A 14,414-nucleotide genomic window follows, 5' to 3' on the forward strand; every position below is an offset into this window, starting at 1 on the left:
TTCTTTGTAGATAATTAATGTAAATCTTACCTTAAATGCACAGAGACATGGTTTGCAGCGCCTCTCAGTGGACAACCACTGAGCAAAATGCATTTATTCATCCGGAGGTCAGCTGTGATCCAAAAGCAGGCTTCAGATTTTTAGATCTCCAAATTCTATTTAATTAAGCTGCAAAAAATAAATAAATAAATAAATAAAAAAGGGATGTCACATATTTTTCAGCCGTGTTGAAAATGTGTATTTCTTACAACCCACGCGCATGCGCATTGGCTATGAAGCGCTTGAACTTTCTAGACACCCGGAAGTAATTTGAAGGTCTTCGGCGATGGTTGGATAATTTCACCGCGGTGGGCTCCGAGTCGATGTGAAAATGGGTGTTAAGATAGAGGTGTTCAGAGTAAGTAGGACATATTTTAAAACAACGTTAATATGTATTCATCTTAATGCTTGAACTCGTACAAATCGAGGTTTCCTGTTTGGATCTAGCTAATAAATCCCTATCACAAGGCTGCTGTGCACATGATCTAACAGGTTTCCTCTGTCACTCACTAGCTGCTCTATCTGGATTTGTTTTGAACAGATGATGCTGTATCTGTCCTTTCCTGTGGCCATGTTCTGGGTCTCAAATCAAGCAGAGTACTTTGAAGAGTACGTAATAAAGAGAAAGGTGAGTAGTGCTGCTTTTATTTTTTGATCGTACATATCAGTCCATTTACTGCGACTTGTACTAATATAATAATAAAATGTCTCCTTCTCATTTACTATGATGGCATCTTTTGTGGTATCCAGAGGGAGATCTTCCCCCCTGACGAAAGAATGCATGTAAGTGTAATGTGCAGAGCTCATCCATACAGTCCATGAAAACCCCCCAAAATACACCACAAGTTTACCTTGTAAATCCAAGTTTAATACATACATAAAGATGTTTCTTCTTTTAACAGTTGGGTAATAGAAAAGCTAATAATCCTACAATTATTATTGTTATTATTTCCCATTTTCCACCATGATTCAACCCTAAAATTGCAAATCTTTGTCATTTTTCTCTTCATGTTTCCATAGCTGACTTTTTAACCTATAGAGCAGTGTTTTTGATGACAGCAAAATGTGATGATAATAATGATTGTGCCATATTTATTTTCAGAGGAAAGAGTTGGAGGACTTCAAAGAGCGAATGCGTGCTCGAAAGGAGAAGCGGATATTAAAAGAGATGTCTGTGGAATCTGAAAATTGAGGATATTATGTCGAAGCGAGTTTTGAGCGCCACCAATGGAGGATTATCTCGTAATGTTTTTTGGACAGAAGAAAACTGGTCGGACTTGAGTGGACACATTGGAAATCTCTGAGAACTTAACAAATCCCTAAGGTGTGCTGCGTGTTTTAAAGGGATAAACTATGTCTAATATATCTTTTATTAAGTTTGTGACTTTATAACACAAGACTTTTCAAATGCCAGAATGATTTGTGTTTTGTTTGGATGCCTGATCAGTTGAGTTGCTGTGATTACACTGTCATAAAATAATTATTTGAGCCTTATATCCAGTTGGATGTAATGTAATTATGATTTATTATGTGAGGCGCAGTGCACGTAAAATGTATTTACCCCCTCTCAGTTTTTTCCCATGTTTAGTGTTTTACAACATTGTATCACAGTTGATGTAATTGGGCATTTTTCACCAAGATCAACAGAAAGAGACCTTAATACCAAAGTGTAAAACAAATATCTCTCAAATCTTAAGCACAAAAATAAAAAAACAAACTAACAGGTTGCTTACGTATTCATCAATATTTGACCCATGGCAGTTATTATTGTCTTTAGCCTATGTTGTAAAGAAGGGGAGGCTTTAGCTTTATACTCTGGGTGGTCTTATTCTGAATTACATTGTACCTCAGGACACAGTTCACTAACAGAGGAAGGTGGGCAGCAGGTTTTCTTCTGTTATTTATCTGTATTTTGCTGCATTCATTGTAACGTCTCCCTGCTGCTGATGATCATACCTACAGCACCACCACCACAAACTTCATGGTGTGTGTGTAGTGCTTTTCTGGTAATCAAACATATCTTAGTATGATGAAAGCTCATCCTGTCTCATCAGACTGTGTTTTGGACACTTCCTTGTACCTTCTGGCAAACACTAGTTAAGATATTCTAAATTTTTGGTAACAGTAGTTTATTTAAAAGAGTATACTTATACACTGAGCACTGTTGCATTGAATGTTTCTTTGTCTTTGTGATTTTTGCACTTTGCAGGTATGTTTAAGTTGAAATCACTTGTCACACCTTGGCTATGCATAGGGTATCAATTTGTGACATTGTAAAACAATTGGCTTCACCAGTGAAGATTTAGTTGTGTCAGTTGTGTGATGCATTGACATTATGTAATATTTTTCTGTTTATCATTGTCATAAAAGCCCAGTTACATCCACTGTGTATAAAAAAGTTGAAGGAGTCGAGGGTACTGATTATGTGTATAATTCTTATTAACAGCTTGTTATTTAAACGCTTTATTTTTTTAAATTAAAGTCATTTGTTGGTTTTGTTTCACCTATTGTAACAGAATGTTTTTGCTCATTGAATGTGGTTGTGTTTGGATATGGATGCTGCACATCCTATGATTACGTCTTTATTTGGGAATTTGGCCCTGAATTATGTGTTGATTGGAGTGCAAAAGCAACATAAATCATGTAAAGCAAATGACCGTCTTTAGAGTAGCACAGCCACCTGATCTCCCAATTATGACTATATCTGAGAGGGTTTGGTTTGTCAAAACACTCTTAAAGTCTTGGCTGTGTCCCCTCACTAATAAACTGTTGTTAACTTCTCATCCGTCCTGATGAAGTGATGACATGCTTTTCCCAAGGCTCATCAGATGATACTCTAATGTATTTGCCAACACTGGCAAGATAGTGTGTGTGTAGGCCTATTTCTTTCTCGCAGCTGTTTCTTTCTCATGGCTGCATTCATTTTGAAAGTTAGATTCAAAATATATTTTACAATGTGAGAGGCTGACGAATACTGTTCTTCATGTGATGTGATGTGATGGAAGCCATGTGATTATAATAATGTTCACCCACAGAAAATTACAGTTACTAGACACAGTGAATATATATTTTTTTTAAAAGCCAGGAATTGCACAAGATTTTATTAATTTATTTTAATTAATTAGTATTAAAGTAGCTTTGCCGATATATTTGCACTTTGTTACAACAATATAGTCAATATAAAAAGCAATACTAGTATCGGACACAAGGGGGCAACATTTCACTGCCCAAAGCTGTGGGCTTGAACCACTCAGGCTCTCACAACAAGGAAGTGACCGACTAACCAGCAGACTAGTTGTCAAGATGGCACCGAGTGGGCTGAAGGCGGTAGTAGGAGAAAGTAAGTGACACATTCGTTTTAACGTTGTCTGCTTTCTTAAGTTGATCCCATCCGAAAGAGACACAGGTAGTTTATGCGAACTTATCTCGTCGGAGGTCGATAAATCGCCGGGGAACTTGCGACGCATCACCCCGCTGGTGTCGGTCCGCCAGAGGTTTCTTCCTGCTCCAGTCCCAGTTCACATTTTAACATTACCGAAGTAAATAACGTTATCACCAACCAAGTAACTCATTTACAAACAATAAGAAGTAGTATTTCTGCGTTGTATGTGTTGTTTTATTTTATTTATTTTTTTTGCTGACGTTGTTGTGACATAAAGGGAAGAAAGTCGTTGAGTGGAAATGTTGTGACAGCACTGAGTTACGTTATAGGCTAACGTTAGCATGCTAACCTAAAAGGAAGTTCGACAACTTCGCTTGTGATGGCTGTGCTGTAAATCAGCGGGGAGCCATTAAACATCAACAAAATTACAGCTTCTTTTTGTCACAAAACGTTACATATATTTTATATATTTAATAACTCACTCGTCTCGTTTCGTCTAACAAATAACTGTTGTTTAAATAACGTCATAGATCCACTGAAAGCATTTTGTTTTAATAACGTTACATGTTGCTTTAATAATTATTGATTAGAGCAGTTTGTATTCACAAATATCCTCAAAGAGAAATAGCATTATCATGTGTTTAACATTTTAAGCATTGTGATTAAGTGGTTGAGTAAAACCAAAGTTTCTCTGAACACTGATATAACCTTTAACTTTAACTCAATATATCAGGAGTTAGGAGATGTGTCTGTGATTGTACATTTTGCTCTTGTAAAAAAGAGCAGTGTAGTGTGAACCCGTCACCCAGGATTGCTGAGATCCTCAGGTCTGGACTGGTAATACAAGTAGCCCTGACAATGCCCAGGATGCAGAGATCAGATCAGTACTGACTATCCACTTGTCTGTAATGGCCTTTAACCTATTTCCTCTATGAGCCTTGGAGTATGCTATTTCATGTCTTTGAAATTGTCCCCAATTTGAGCGTGATGCTCGAAAACACTTGTGCGCACAAGTTGAGTTAAAGAATGGGGATGTCCACTCCCTTGTCACTGTTTACAGTGCTAAATAAGATCTGTCAGTAACCGCAGAGCAGTGACAGAATAAAGTCAAATAAGGCCTAACACAGCGGTCAGGGCAAGTCAGGGCAATTTTGCAAGCAGATATATTTTGGTACATTTGAAAAATTAACAAATACGTAGGGTAAGATCAAGATTGCTAAAATGGCCTGATGGCTGTCTGCTTTGATGTAAACAATTCCGGTTACAAGTAGTCATTTTTTCCAGTTCCCTGTATGGAAATAGGGCATTGCAAGACGAGACATTTGTGAGTAATTTCCACTTGGTCCAAAATAATTTCTAAAAAAAACCTAACCCACGCCAACGATCAGTTTCCTGTATAAACATTTACATGTTTTATATTTTAATAAACTGCAGAATTTAACTTCCCATAAGCAGCCAATTATCATGTAAATTAACAAGTGTATTGATGTGTTAGTGTGACTTAGTAATCAGATTGTCTTCGGAAGTCACTGATGTGTTTCTAATGAGATAAAACAAGGAAGTTAAGTGTCAGGAACATTACATCACATCTGTGTAGGTCTCTCTATACACATTTAAAGGGAGGAAATGCTTTAGCTGTGGTGGTAAGTCACCCAGATCCTGGTGAGTAGATGTTGACCTTTACATGGTAGCCACACTAAATCTAATGGCTTTTACTGTATCAAATAGTGCCTCTGCTCTTTTACCCCGAAGGCTAATATTTGATTTCAGGGCATTTTGGGCAAAGTGGCCCACCCTCACTATAAAACACTGCAGGAAATCCTCCGTTTTGTTTCACCAGTAGTACCACACCTCAGCTGTTGTGCCTATGAAGTCCCTGGAACAAATATGCTTTTGTCTGATCTTCATACACTGTAATCTCAACAGTATAACACAAGGAAGTTGCACTCAACTAACTTGTGAGTTTGTAAATACAAGTGCTAGTTGTTTGTTTCTAGAAAGTTCCTGTTTCCTGATGTAGAGCGTTGTACAAAAAACTGACCTCTTACCCTTTGCACTGTGTTTATTTGTGAAATCTCTCAACATTTCAGTTTGATATTTTACTTTAAATGAAAGTAATTTAACTTAATAAACCTTTCATTGATGCCACACATGTATTTGTTTACTATTTAGCCACTGAGACACAATATATAATTGAATGTTTGGTAAATTATAGCTATTACATAAAATATTATTATTGTTATGCTACTTCTGGTTCTCAAACAGCATTGCCACGTATTGCTGTATTGGTGTCATTACTAAAATCCCTCAGAAATTATTGATAGTTCTGTAATGGTATATGGATCTTTTTCTTCCCTTCCTCAGAAATCCTCAACGGGGTCATCAAGAGTGTTAAGAAGGATGGAGAATGGAAGGTAACAGTTGCCCAATAAGAATTGAAAATCCCCCATCACACCGAGTTTATTATTTTAAGTCCTGTTTATCTCATGTTTCTTCAGGTTCTCATTGTGGATCACATGAGCATGCGGATTCTGTCCTCTTGCTGCAAGATGTCTGACATTTTGGCAGAGGGGGTGACCAGTAAGTGGCAGATAATTCATGTTTCTTCTTTCTCCTATGGATCAGTTGTATACATGAGGCATCAAACCAACAGATACCAGTATAATTTTTTTGAAGGGTTGCTTAACCTTTGCCATCTTCTTCAAACTGTTTTAGAACAATCTGGGATATTTACAGTATATCTTTAGAGCAGGGTTTTGTTGGTTCAAGTGAATGGTAGGAAGTGTTGTCCTGGTCACATACAAAAGGCTCATCCTCTTCCCAATATTATATCTGGATGGCACAATTAAAACAAAATTCAGAATTTGCACTTGTAGAAGCATTTTATCAACATCCTTATGAAAGCAAGATCCCAATGTTTTTGATGCCTTTCTAGGAATTCCACAGACACTTGCAATTCATGCCAGAGCTTACTTAGCTGGTACATTATATCAGAGTATTTCATGTTACATGATGATGATGTTTCACTTGTAGTTACATTTATCAAGTCAGATTGTTTAGATTGAACTAAAAGTCTTCCGTTTTCTCTTTTTCAGTTGTGGAGGACATCAATAAACGAAGGGAGCCCATCTCTAGTCTGGAGGCCATTTATTTGATTTCACCTGTGGAGAAGGTTAGCTGCTGTTGCCTTTTTCTCAGAATTCCCTTCATAATGTTAAGATCTTCTGTGTTCATTGTGATATTTTTTATATAATGTATAACTTTTAAGCAAAAATTTGTTTCCAATTCCAGTCTGTTCGTGCTCTCATTAACGATTTCAAAGACGCTGCCTTTACTTACAAAGCAGCACACATCTTCTTCACTGACAGTAAGTGTGTGTGTGTGTGTGTGTGTGTGTGTGTGTGTGTGTGTGTGTGTGTGTGTGTGTGTGTGTGTGTGTGTGTATGTGTGTGTAGGTGTGTGTAGTACTGTGCACATTTGCATCATCAATTTCATGAAAAACATACCGAGTTTAAACATATAAGAAACATTTTTCACCTTTTAAATTCAAACGTACTGTGCAAAATATGTTGAATAATTACATTAAGCCATTTCTAATGTATTTCTTTCTTTCTTTTTGATACCATAGCTTGTCCAGATGGTCTCTTCGCGGAGATTGGCAGAGCCAGAGTTGCCAAGGTCGTCAAGACTTTAAAAGAGATCAACGTTGCTTTCCTGCCATATGAGTCTCAGGTAAGGACTGATCTCCTCTTTACTTTAACTAACTTGATTTTATTTGGCTGTGCAGTTGTTATTCACTTTTGTTTTACCTATGTTTTGATTACTAACAGCTCCTGAGATATTGATCTTTCTCTGGCTGTTAAATGCTCCGCTATGTTTACCAGCTAGTCACTAATTTTGAGGGTTTATCAGAGATTGATGGGAGAGTGAACAAAACAGCCGAAAATGCTGAAACGCTCTCTAGAGCTGGGGGGAACTGTAGAGTGGGGTCATACTTCTCCATGGATTTATTATTGAAAGTGACACCTTTCACAATACGCACAGGATTTTTTTTACCATTAAATGTAAATATATAAATAGTGCAGATTGTTGTTGTTAACATACTCTAAACCTCAATCCCTCTCACCCCTGCAGGTTTTCTCCCTGGATGATCCGACCTCCTTGTTCTCCTTCTATAGTTCTAAGCCAAATGAAGAAAAAGAAAAAATGATGGAAAATCTGGCAGAGCAGATCGCAACCCTGTGTGATACACTTAAGGAGTACCCTGCAATCCGTTACCGCAAGTATGGAAGCCTTCCATCCTACAGTGAAATAATTTTGCCACTGAATTCGCTGATTTGGTTGTTTACCTTTCTGTCTTTAAGGGGACCAGAGGAAAATGCTAGACTGGCTGAGGAGGTCTACCGGCGCCTTACTGCTCACAAAGCTGACAACCCAAGCATGGGAGAGGTTAGAAACTACTTCAACCCACAACAATTCTTATGTGTTCTACTGTATTAATACAATTCTTTGATGAAAATTGGTGAACTGAATTTTCATACTGCTTTTTTTCTGCTAAACCAACTATCCCATATAAGAGAATACACTTCCTTTGGGCTCTTCACCTTCCCAGGTTGTTGACGTTTCTGTGGTTTCTGGGTTTTACTTCCTTATGATTCTTTTTCTCACGCTTTGCTGGACCTTTCCCTATTGCCCTTCTTTTTTTCTGTCTTTCTTAGCTGACATTTCCTTGCTCCTGAGATGGGTCTTAACAGGCATGTATTATTGTACTTTTTGTCCCCACACATCTAAAGTTCACTGTATTTTTATTGTACTTGACTGTACGACTTTGTGGAAGTGCTGCCTTGTGCATAAGATAGTGAAATTGAACTTGTACAGATAAGAACTGTCTTTCACTGCATGACACAGTCACAAAAACATAATTAGGGGCTTTATATTTCATGTGTACTGGAGACTAGATCTAAATGTATTATGCATTGGTTAAGTAAATCCTTCAAGAGTAGAAGATGATATATGTTATGTTCACTGTTTTTAGGGTGCAGATAAGGCGCGATCCCAGCTACTGATTGTTGATCGTGGCTTTGATCCCATCTCACCTATTCTACATGAGTTGACCTTGCAGGCAATGGCCTACGACTTGCTAGATATCAAACAGGACATCTATGCGTGAGTGAACATCATATATCGGTTGCTGTCTATTTGCTTTGTTTGTCAGTGTGCTTTTTTGGGCATACCACTTCTCCATACTCATTTGTCCTGTACATGTGTACTTGTTGCATTTTTAAGTTATCAGACAACCGGCATTGGGAATTCAAACGAGAGAGAAGTGTTATTGGACGAAGATGATGAGCTCTGGGTTCAGCTCAGACATATGCACATTGCAGATGTCACTAAGTAAGTCTGTCACAACTGATGAGCATATCTGTTGTATCTTAGTACTTCTTGAATTACGGTACTTAAAGTAATATTATTGTAAATGTGCTTCTGCACAAGGTAACGAATCCTTTTCGAAACCCATTGTTGCAGGAAAGTGACAGAGCTTCTTCGTTCCTTTTGTGAGAGCAAGAGAATGTGCACTGACAATGTGAGTATTCATGTGCAGTACTAATTATAATACAATTATTATTCCAAATGATACAACATGAAGACTATTTTTATCTTATGATTCAGTTTTGGTAAAAAAAAATATTTTGCATTTCAGGCCAACATAAAAGATCTCTCTCAGATGTTAAAGAAGATGCCACAGTATCAGAAGGAGCTGAGCATGGTGAGTGGGATGAAGGAAAAGAAACAACTCTTCACCTTTTTGTATCATCATCTAATTGTAATCTATTGTAAAGGAAGTACTGTTTATTATTAGGACTATATATTTAAATTGAATTAGTATTTATCTGATCTGATATCTCCCTGTGTAGTAGATCCAGAAAGTTTCTCTCTCATGTCAGATCTGTCAATCTTGCTTGTAGCTTTGAAAAAAGGTTTTATAAATCAGATTATAATTCATCTTTACACATTTTCATTCACAGTACTCTACTCACTTGCACCTAGCTGAAGCTTGTATGAAGAAATTCAAGGCCTCTCTTGATAAGCTTTGTGAAGTGGAACAGGTCAGTACTTTTGTACTTCTGGGTTGTACAGTTGAAATCATCTTTTGACAGCGTCATTGACATTTTGATTCAGAGCAATTAGGACACAAACAGCATTGTCATTGTAGCAAAAAACAACTCTGATTCTTAAAAACGTAATAACATAGTTGTAATGTTTTTAATCGTACTGTGGAGGTCCAGTTAATTGCATCTACGGTTTTATGGCAATGACATGAGTGAGGCTATAGTTGTCCTGTACATCTATAGTTGGAGGTATAAATAGAAATATGACAATATCCCTTGATCCCTGAAGAGAAAGCTACCCATAGATGACAAATGGACCATTTGACTTAAAATTCTTGGAAGTTGTCTGCTCAAGCCTTGTTGGCTAAACATCCTGTCAGACTGTAGTTTTTATATCACATGGGATCAGCTAAAATATCCCACTCACAGTAAGTATCTTAGAGAAAATGTCGGACATGGATTTACTCTGCCCCACTCACGGCACACACTTAGTGACCTAGACATGAAAGCGTCTTTATTTATAGCTCCTCTGGGGTATGTTCACTGGCACAATCTGGTGATATTTAATGGAGAATTGCAATCGTAATATTGCATAAGAAGCTTGTGTCCGGTCATCAAAATCCATATATCTACAGAAATGAGGAAGGAGCTGTTATGTCATTACCGAGTGTAAAGGCATTAAATAACACATACATTTACTACTTGGTAATGTAGAAGTCATTCCATCAGCATGAGCCTCGGATAAATCCCTGGTTCATATCAGTGCCAAGCCCCAGTCTGTTGTTTTTATGTGCCAGACATGCTTTGTCTCCCTGAAGGGAAATATTCTGCCACAGTTAGTCTTACAGCAGATAAGTTACAAGCACACAGGAAATGAAAAGCTATGCATGGTTGTGGCATTACGAGATGCAGGTGTTAATGGGGCCTTTTTGTATGAGTGAATCACTCGACCGTACTAATGGATTGTCAGCAAGTCTGAAAGCTGCCTCTTAAATCCAATGGATATGTTTTGGCTCTAAGACAGATAGTGTGATCTAAACAGCAGCAGCTCTATGTCAGCTGTCATTTGTGTGTGTGTTACCCACATTGTTTGGGCAGGCATTTACAAATATATGTGTGAAAGGTTATAAATATATTGTACTGTATTTGTATGTGCTCTTCTAGCCTCCATCTAGTTTCAGTTGCTCACAAAAAGTTATGTTGTTGATTGGCCCTAACAAGGCTTAGTCCAAATTCATCATAAAACTTAGCAAGACTTTTTAGGAAGGTCACACAGTGCCCCAGGATTGCATTACAGGGAAATCCCAAAGCTAGATGTACTGTAAGTATAAAAGCCTAAGTCAAGTGGCCAATATTTGTCATTATTTTTGACATTTTTTGTATTTTGTAAATATGAGCTAAATATTATAGCTGTTTATTGTTTATGTAACACCATCATTAACCTTTAAGTAGTTTAGTGAAAGGGTCAAAGCAGTAGTGCTTATGCAGTATTCTTAAAACCATAGTATGGTCATGTAAGAGAAGTAGTAGGAAAATAAATAGAATAAGGTTGAAAGGCAAGTAATCCTCCTGTGTCAGCTGCCCTGAGAGTTGGCTGTCAGCTGACTTGAGCTGTAATTGGTAATTCAGATTCCAATTGCAGTTAATAGTTAACCACGGGTGTCTTCCACAGGACTTGGCAATGGGAGCCAATGCAGAAGGGGAACCTCTGAAGGATGCCATGAAGAGCATTGTCCCTGTGCTCCTCAACAATGAAATTGAGGCATATGACAAAATCCGCATCATACTGCTGTACATATTCCACAAGAAAACAGGTGTGCCCTTGTCATAGCTTTTTTTGTTTTATTTAATATTATATTTTTAAACCGACATTTCTTGTGCTCAAAAACCTGTCTGGTTATCCATCTAGGCATTGGGGAGGAAAACCTTGCCAAGCTCATCCAGCATGCAAACATACAGGCGGATAGCAACATCATCACCAACCTGCAGAACCTGGGCTGTAACATAATAGCTGGGGTAAATTTCTTGATTGGTTGTTTACAGTCTCAATGTTGTTTTAATATAAATGTATTCCTCTGTATTTGTTACATATGTCATGTTGTTTGTTAGGGCCGCAATGCTGGGAAAACTCTGACAGATCGGAGGGAGCGCACAGAGAGCACATATCAGCTCTCAAGATGGACACCCATCATCAAAGACATCATGGAGGTATTAGAGCCAACATTTGGTTTTTGATGTTGCAGGTACACCTGCTTAGTTTTTGGCTTTTACACTATTTGTTTTTCTGTATTGCAGAGTGCCATAGAGGACAAACTGGACAGGAAGCAGTGGCCATTCATCTCTGATCCTGCTCCCATCAACACAACTCAGACTGCAGTCAGGTGGGTGCTGGAAACGGTAAAGAAAATGTTTGTCATGCATGAACAGCACCTTGTTCCCGATGTAGATACAGAATTACAGCTTGAAAAAAAAAAAATCCCCACTTACCTTTATTTGTTATGTTATGTTCAACAAATTGTTTGAAAAATTCACTGTTGTGCTTTTTTTTTTTTTTAAGTAAAAAATATTAACTGGGGTAGAAGACAGATTAGGGTTGTCAAAATAAAGCTTTTATCCCTGTAACTGAGTTGGAGCCAAGCTTTTGACAGAGTTGAAAAGGTGAAACTAACTCAGTTTTGCTTTGAATACATCATCATCATAATCCCTCAGGGAGTTCCTGTCATGATGATAGTGTTTTGTACAAACCACTTACATGGATGTAGGTTCACTCATAATAATCTGCATAATGCACAATGATAGTCTCCTTCCCTTTTAGCAAAGTGCAGAATTAAAACTGAGTAGTCATTAATATTAACACTAGAATATAGGCTGGCTATATAAAACCCGACATGACAGTCTGAAAAGAGGTTAAGTTGACCTATTTTGTGGCATTGTGAAACTGATTAGCAGGAGTAGTAAGCATAGCATTACAACAAAAACATAAATTCAGTGTAAACGTAAACTTGGAGTGTGATCAGCAGGGGCCTCTTGCACTCACCCACATTTAACTTTTTCTTAAACATTCCCAGCTGATTGTGACTGATGAACCATTTGCCTCCAGACTGGAAAAAAGTTGGTTTTTCTGACATGCTGCCAATACGACTAATTGATTTATAAGATTTCCATTCACATTTATTTACCAGGGTCAATTTAATGTGAACACTGTACTAAAAAGTATATGATTATAGATCATTTCAGTGTAATGAATAACAAAAAATAACAAATAAGCCTTAGTTTTTGTAATAATTACTTGTTGCTCAAGTATTTTTTTTAATTTGTTGTGTTTTGTTTTTTACAGCAGTGCACGTTTTGGACACTGGCACAAAAATAAAACTCCAACAGAATATCGCTCTGGCCCTCGGCTTATTATATTTGTGATTGGTGGGGTGTCACACTCAGAGATGCGCTCTGCCTATGAAGTCACTCGAGCCACCGATGGGAAATGGGAAGTACTGATTGGTGAGTAATCACTCTTGAGGCAGCCTTGATTTTTGTCCTGAAAAAGCAACATTCAAGATGTTTTCCCCTTTTTTAAAAAATTATAAATATTATTTTCTCCTTGACAGGGTCATCTCATATCCTGACTCCAACCAGCTTCCTCAATGACCTGAAGAGTCTGGACAAAGTTCCTAATCCTGATTGTTAGTTTGACGGCGAACAGGGAAGAGCACACTGGAATCAGGGTCTTTCATTTGAAATGATGGATTGCTGGTCTTCTGTTGCAGCATCTATGACGTTTGAAGTGAGGCATTTTAGATGTATCCATGGAAGAAAACATTTGTGATTCTTTATTTTAGAATGTTCTTTTTATTGTTTGTTATGAATTGGGTTCTGTATACTGCTGTGATGGAAATTGTATTAAAATATTTAATTAGATTATTAATATTTTGATTATTTTACCAATATCATTCAAATAGTTATTTTTGTTACTACAATAAATATTTGATTTCCCTAATTTTGCACTCAAGCAATTGCGTCATTGCCTTAAAACTGGATCATCTTGCACCAAAAATCTTATTGAGCCTAATGTAGATGTATATACGTCAGTAGAAGTATGTATTGTATATTCTTTTTTTCTCAAGGTACCTTTTTTTTTCCTCCCTTATCTGGGGAATTTCATCTCAGACAGAATGTCTCAACTGCTGTTTAATGAAATCTTGCACACTTATCATGTACTTTAATATATTGCTGGGAGCATGTGTGGTGGGTGTTTGTTTCTTTGTTGTTTAAAAAGAGTAATAAAAGAAACATAATATTCACTTTAAATTGTGTCGTGTGTGGTATTTCAGAGAACTTTAAAAGGGCATAGAAAGTTTTAAATGTGTAAATAACAATAATCTCAACTCATGGTCCACTTACAAGCTTTGTCACACATCCTGATCACAAAGTCAAGAAGGAACTTCTATGCTCAGATTTATTGTTTGAGATTTGTAGATCTTTTGACTTGATAGCTTATTAAACCACCTTTAATACCTTTAATATTTTAAGAGAGTGTACTACGATTTGTTGCATCTTGTCTTTGAATTTGTATAGCCATAAACCAATCCATTATTTCAAATGGTTTTATTTGATCAATATATTCAGCAGATGTTCTGTCGTCCTCCGAGGATAAGCTTTGACCAATTATTATTTTGATACATTGTGGTTCAGTTCATTACTCTCCATGATGTGAGTACAAGGTCATTTACCATATGACCCTTTTAACCAGTATGTCTTATCTGACTTTATTTTTAAGTATGTTAAGTAAGTATATGTGTTTTTTAATATTGCATGAACTGGACATATGCCTACATCTGCCATATCTTGACATTGTGGGAGCTTGTAAGTACAATGTTAGGTCGGAA

The 14,414-nt window shown here is 37.1% G+C and overlaps 2 protein-coding genes across 3 annotated transcripts; both read left to right on the top strand.

Moving 5' to 3' along the window:
- Positions 1 to 260: 260 nt before the first annotated feature.
- Positions 261 to 2,822, top strand: LOC127357116 (protein PET100 homolog, mitochondrial). Its single transcript, XM_051389327.1, has 4 exons — positions 261 to 397; positions 581 to 667; positions 790 to 822; positions 1,142 to 2,822. The coding sequence occupies exons 1-4, from the start codon at positions 371 to 373 to the stop codon at positions 1,229 to 1,231; spliced, it is 237 nt and encodes a 78-aa protein (XP_051245287.1). The 5' UTR covers positions 261 to 370; the 3' UTR covers positions 1,232 to 2,822.
- A 440-nt stretch (positions 2,823 to 3,262) lies between these two features.
- stxbp2 (syntaxin binding protein 2) lies at positions 3,263 to 13,836 on the top strand. 2 transcript variants are annotated; one of them, XM_051389290.1, is made up of 19 exons: positions 3,263 to 3,379; positions 5,786 to 5,835; positions 5,920 to 6,001; positions 6,517 to 6,593; positions 6,713 to 6,788; positions 7,050 to 7,153; positions 7,556 to 7,704; positions 7,786 to 7,870; positions 8,457 to 8,587; positions 8,708 to 8,815; positions 8,948 to 9,005; positions 9,123 to 9,188; positions 9,448 to 9,528; positions 11,204 to 11,345; positions 11,441 to 11,547; positions 11,641 to 11,739; positions 11,827 to 11,912; positions 12,869 to 13,029; positions 13,137 to 13,836. In XM_051389290.1, exons 1-19 carry the CDS (start codon positions 3,343 to 3,345, stop codon positions 13,214 to 13,216), a joined length of 1,779 nt encoding a protein of 592 aa, XP_051245250.1. In that variant the 5' UTR covers positions 3,263 to 3,342; the 3' UTR covers positions 13,217 to 13,836. The 2 variants fall into 2 exon arrangements, with proteins under 2 accessions (XP_051245250.1, XP_051245251.1); XM_051389291.1 differs by having other exon boundaries at positions 12,872 to 13,029.
- The last annotated feature ends 578 nt before the right edge of the window (positions 13,837 to 14,414 follow it).

This window comes from Dicentrarchus labrax, unplaced genomic scaffold, assembly GCF_905237075.1.
Source record: "Dicentrarchus labrax unplaced genomic scaffold, dlabrax2021, whole genome shotgun sequence".
NCBI lineage: Eukaryota > Metazoa > Chordata > Actinopteri > Moronidae > Dicentrarchus > Dicentrarchus labrax.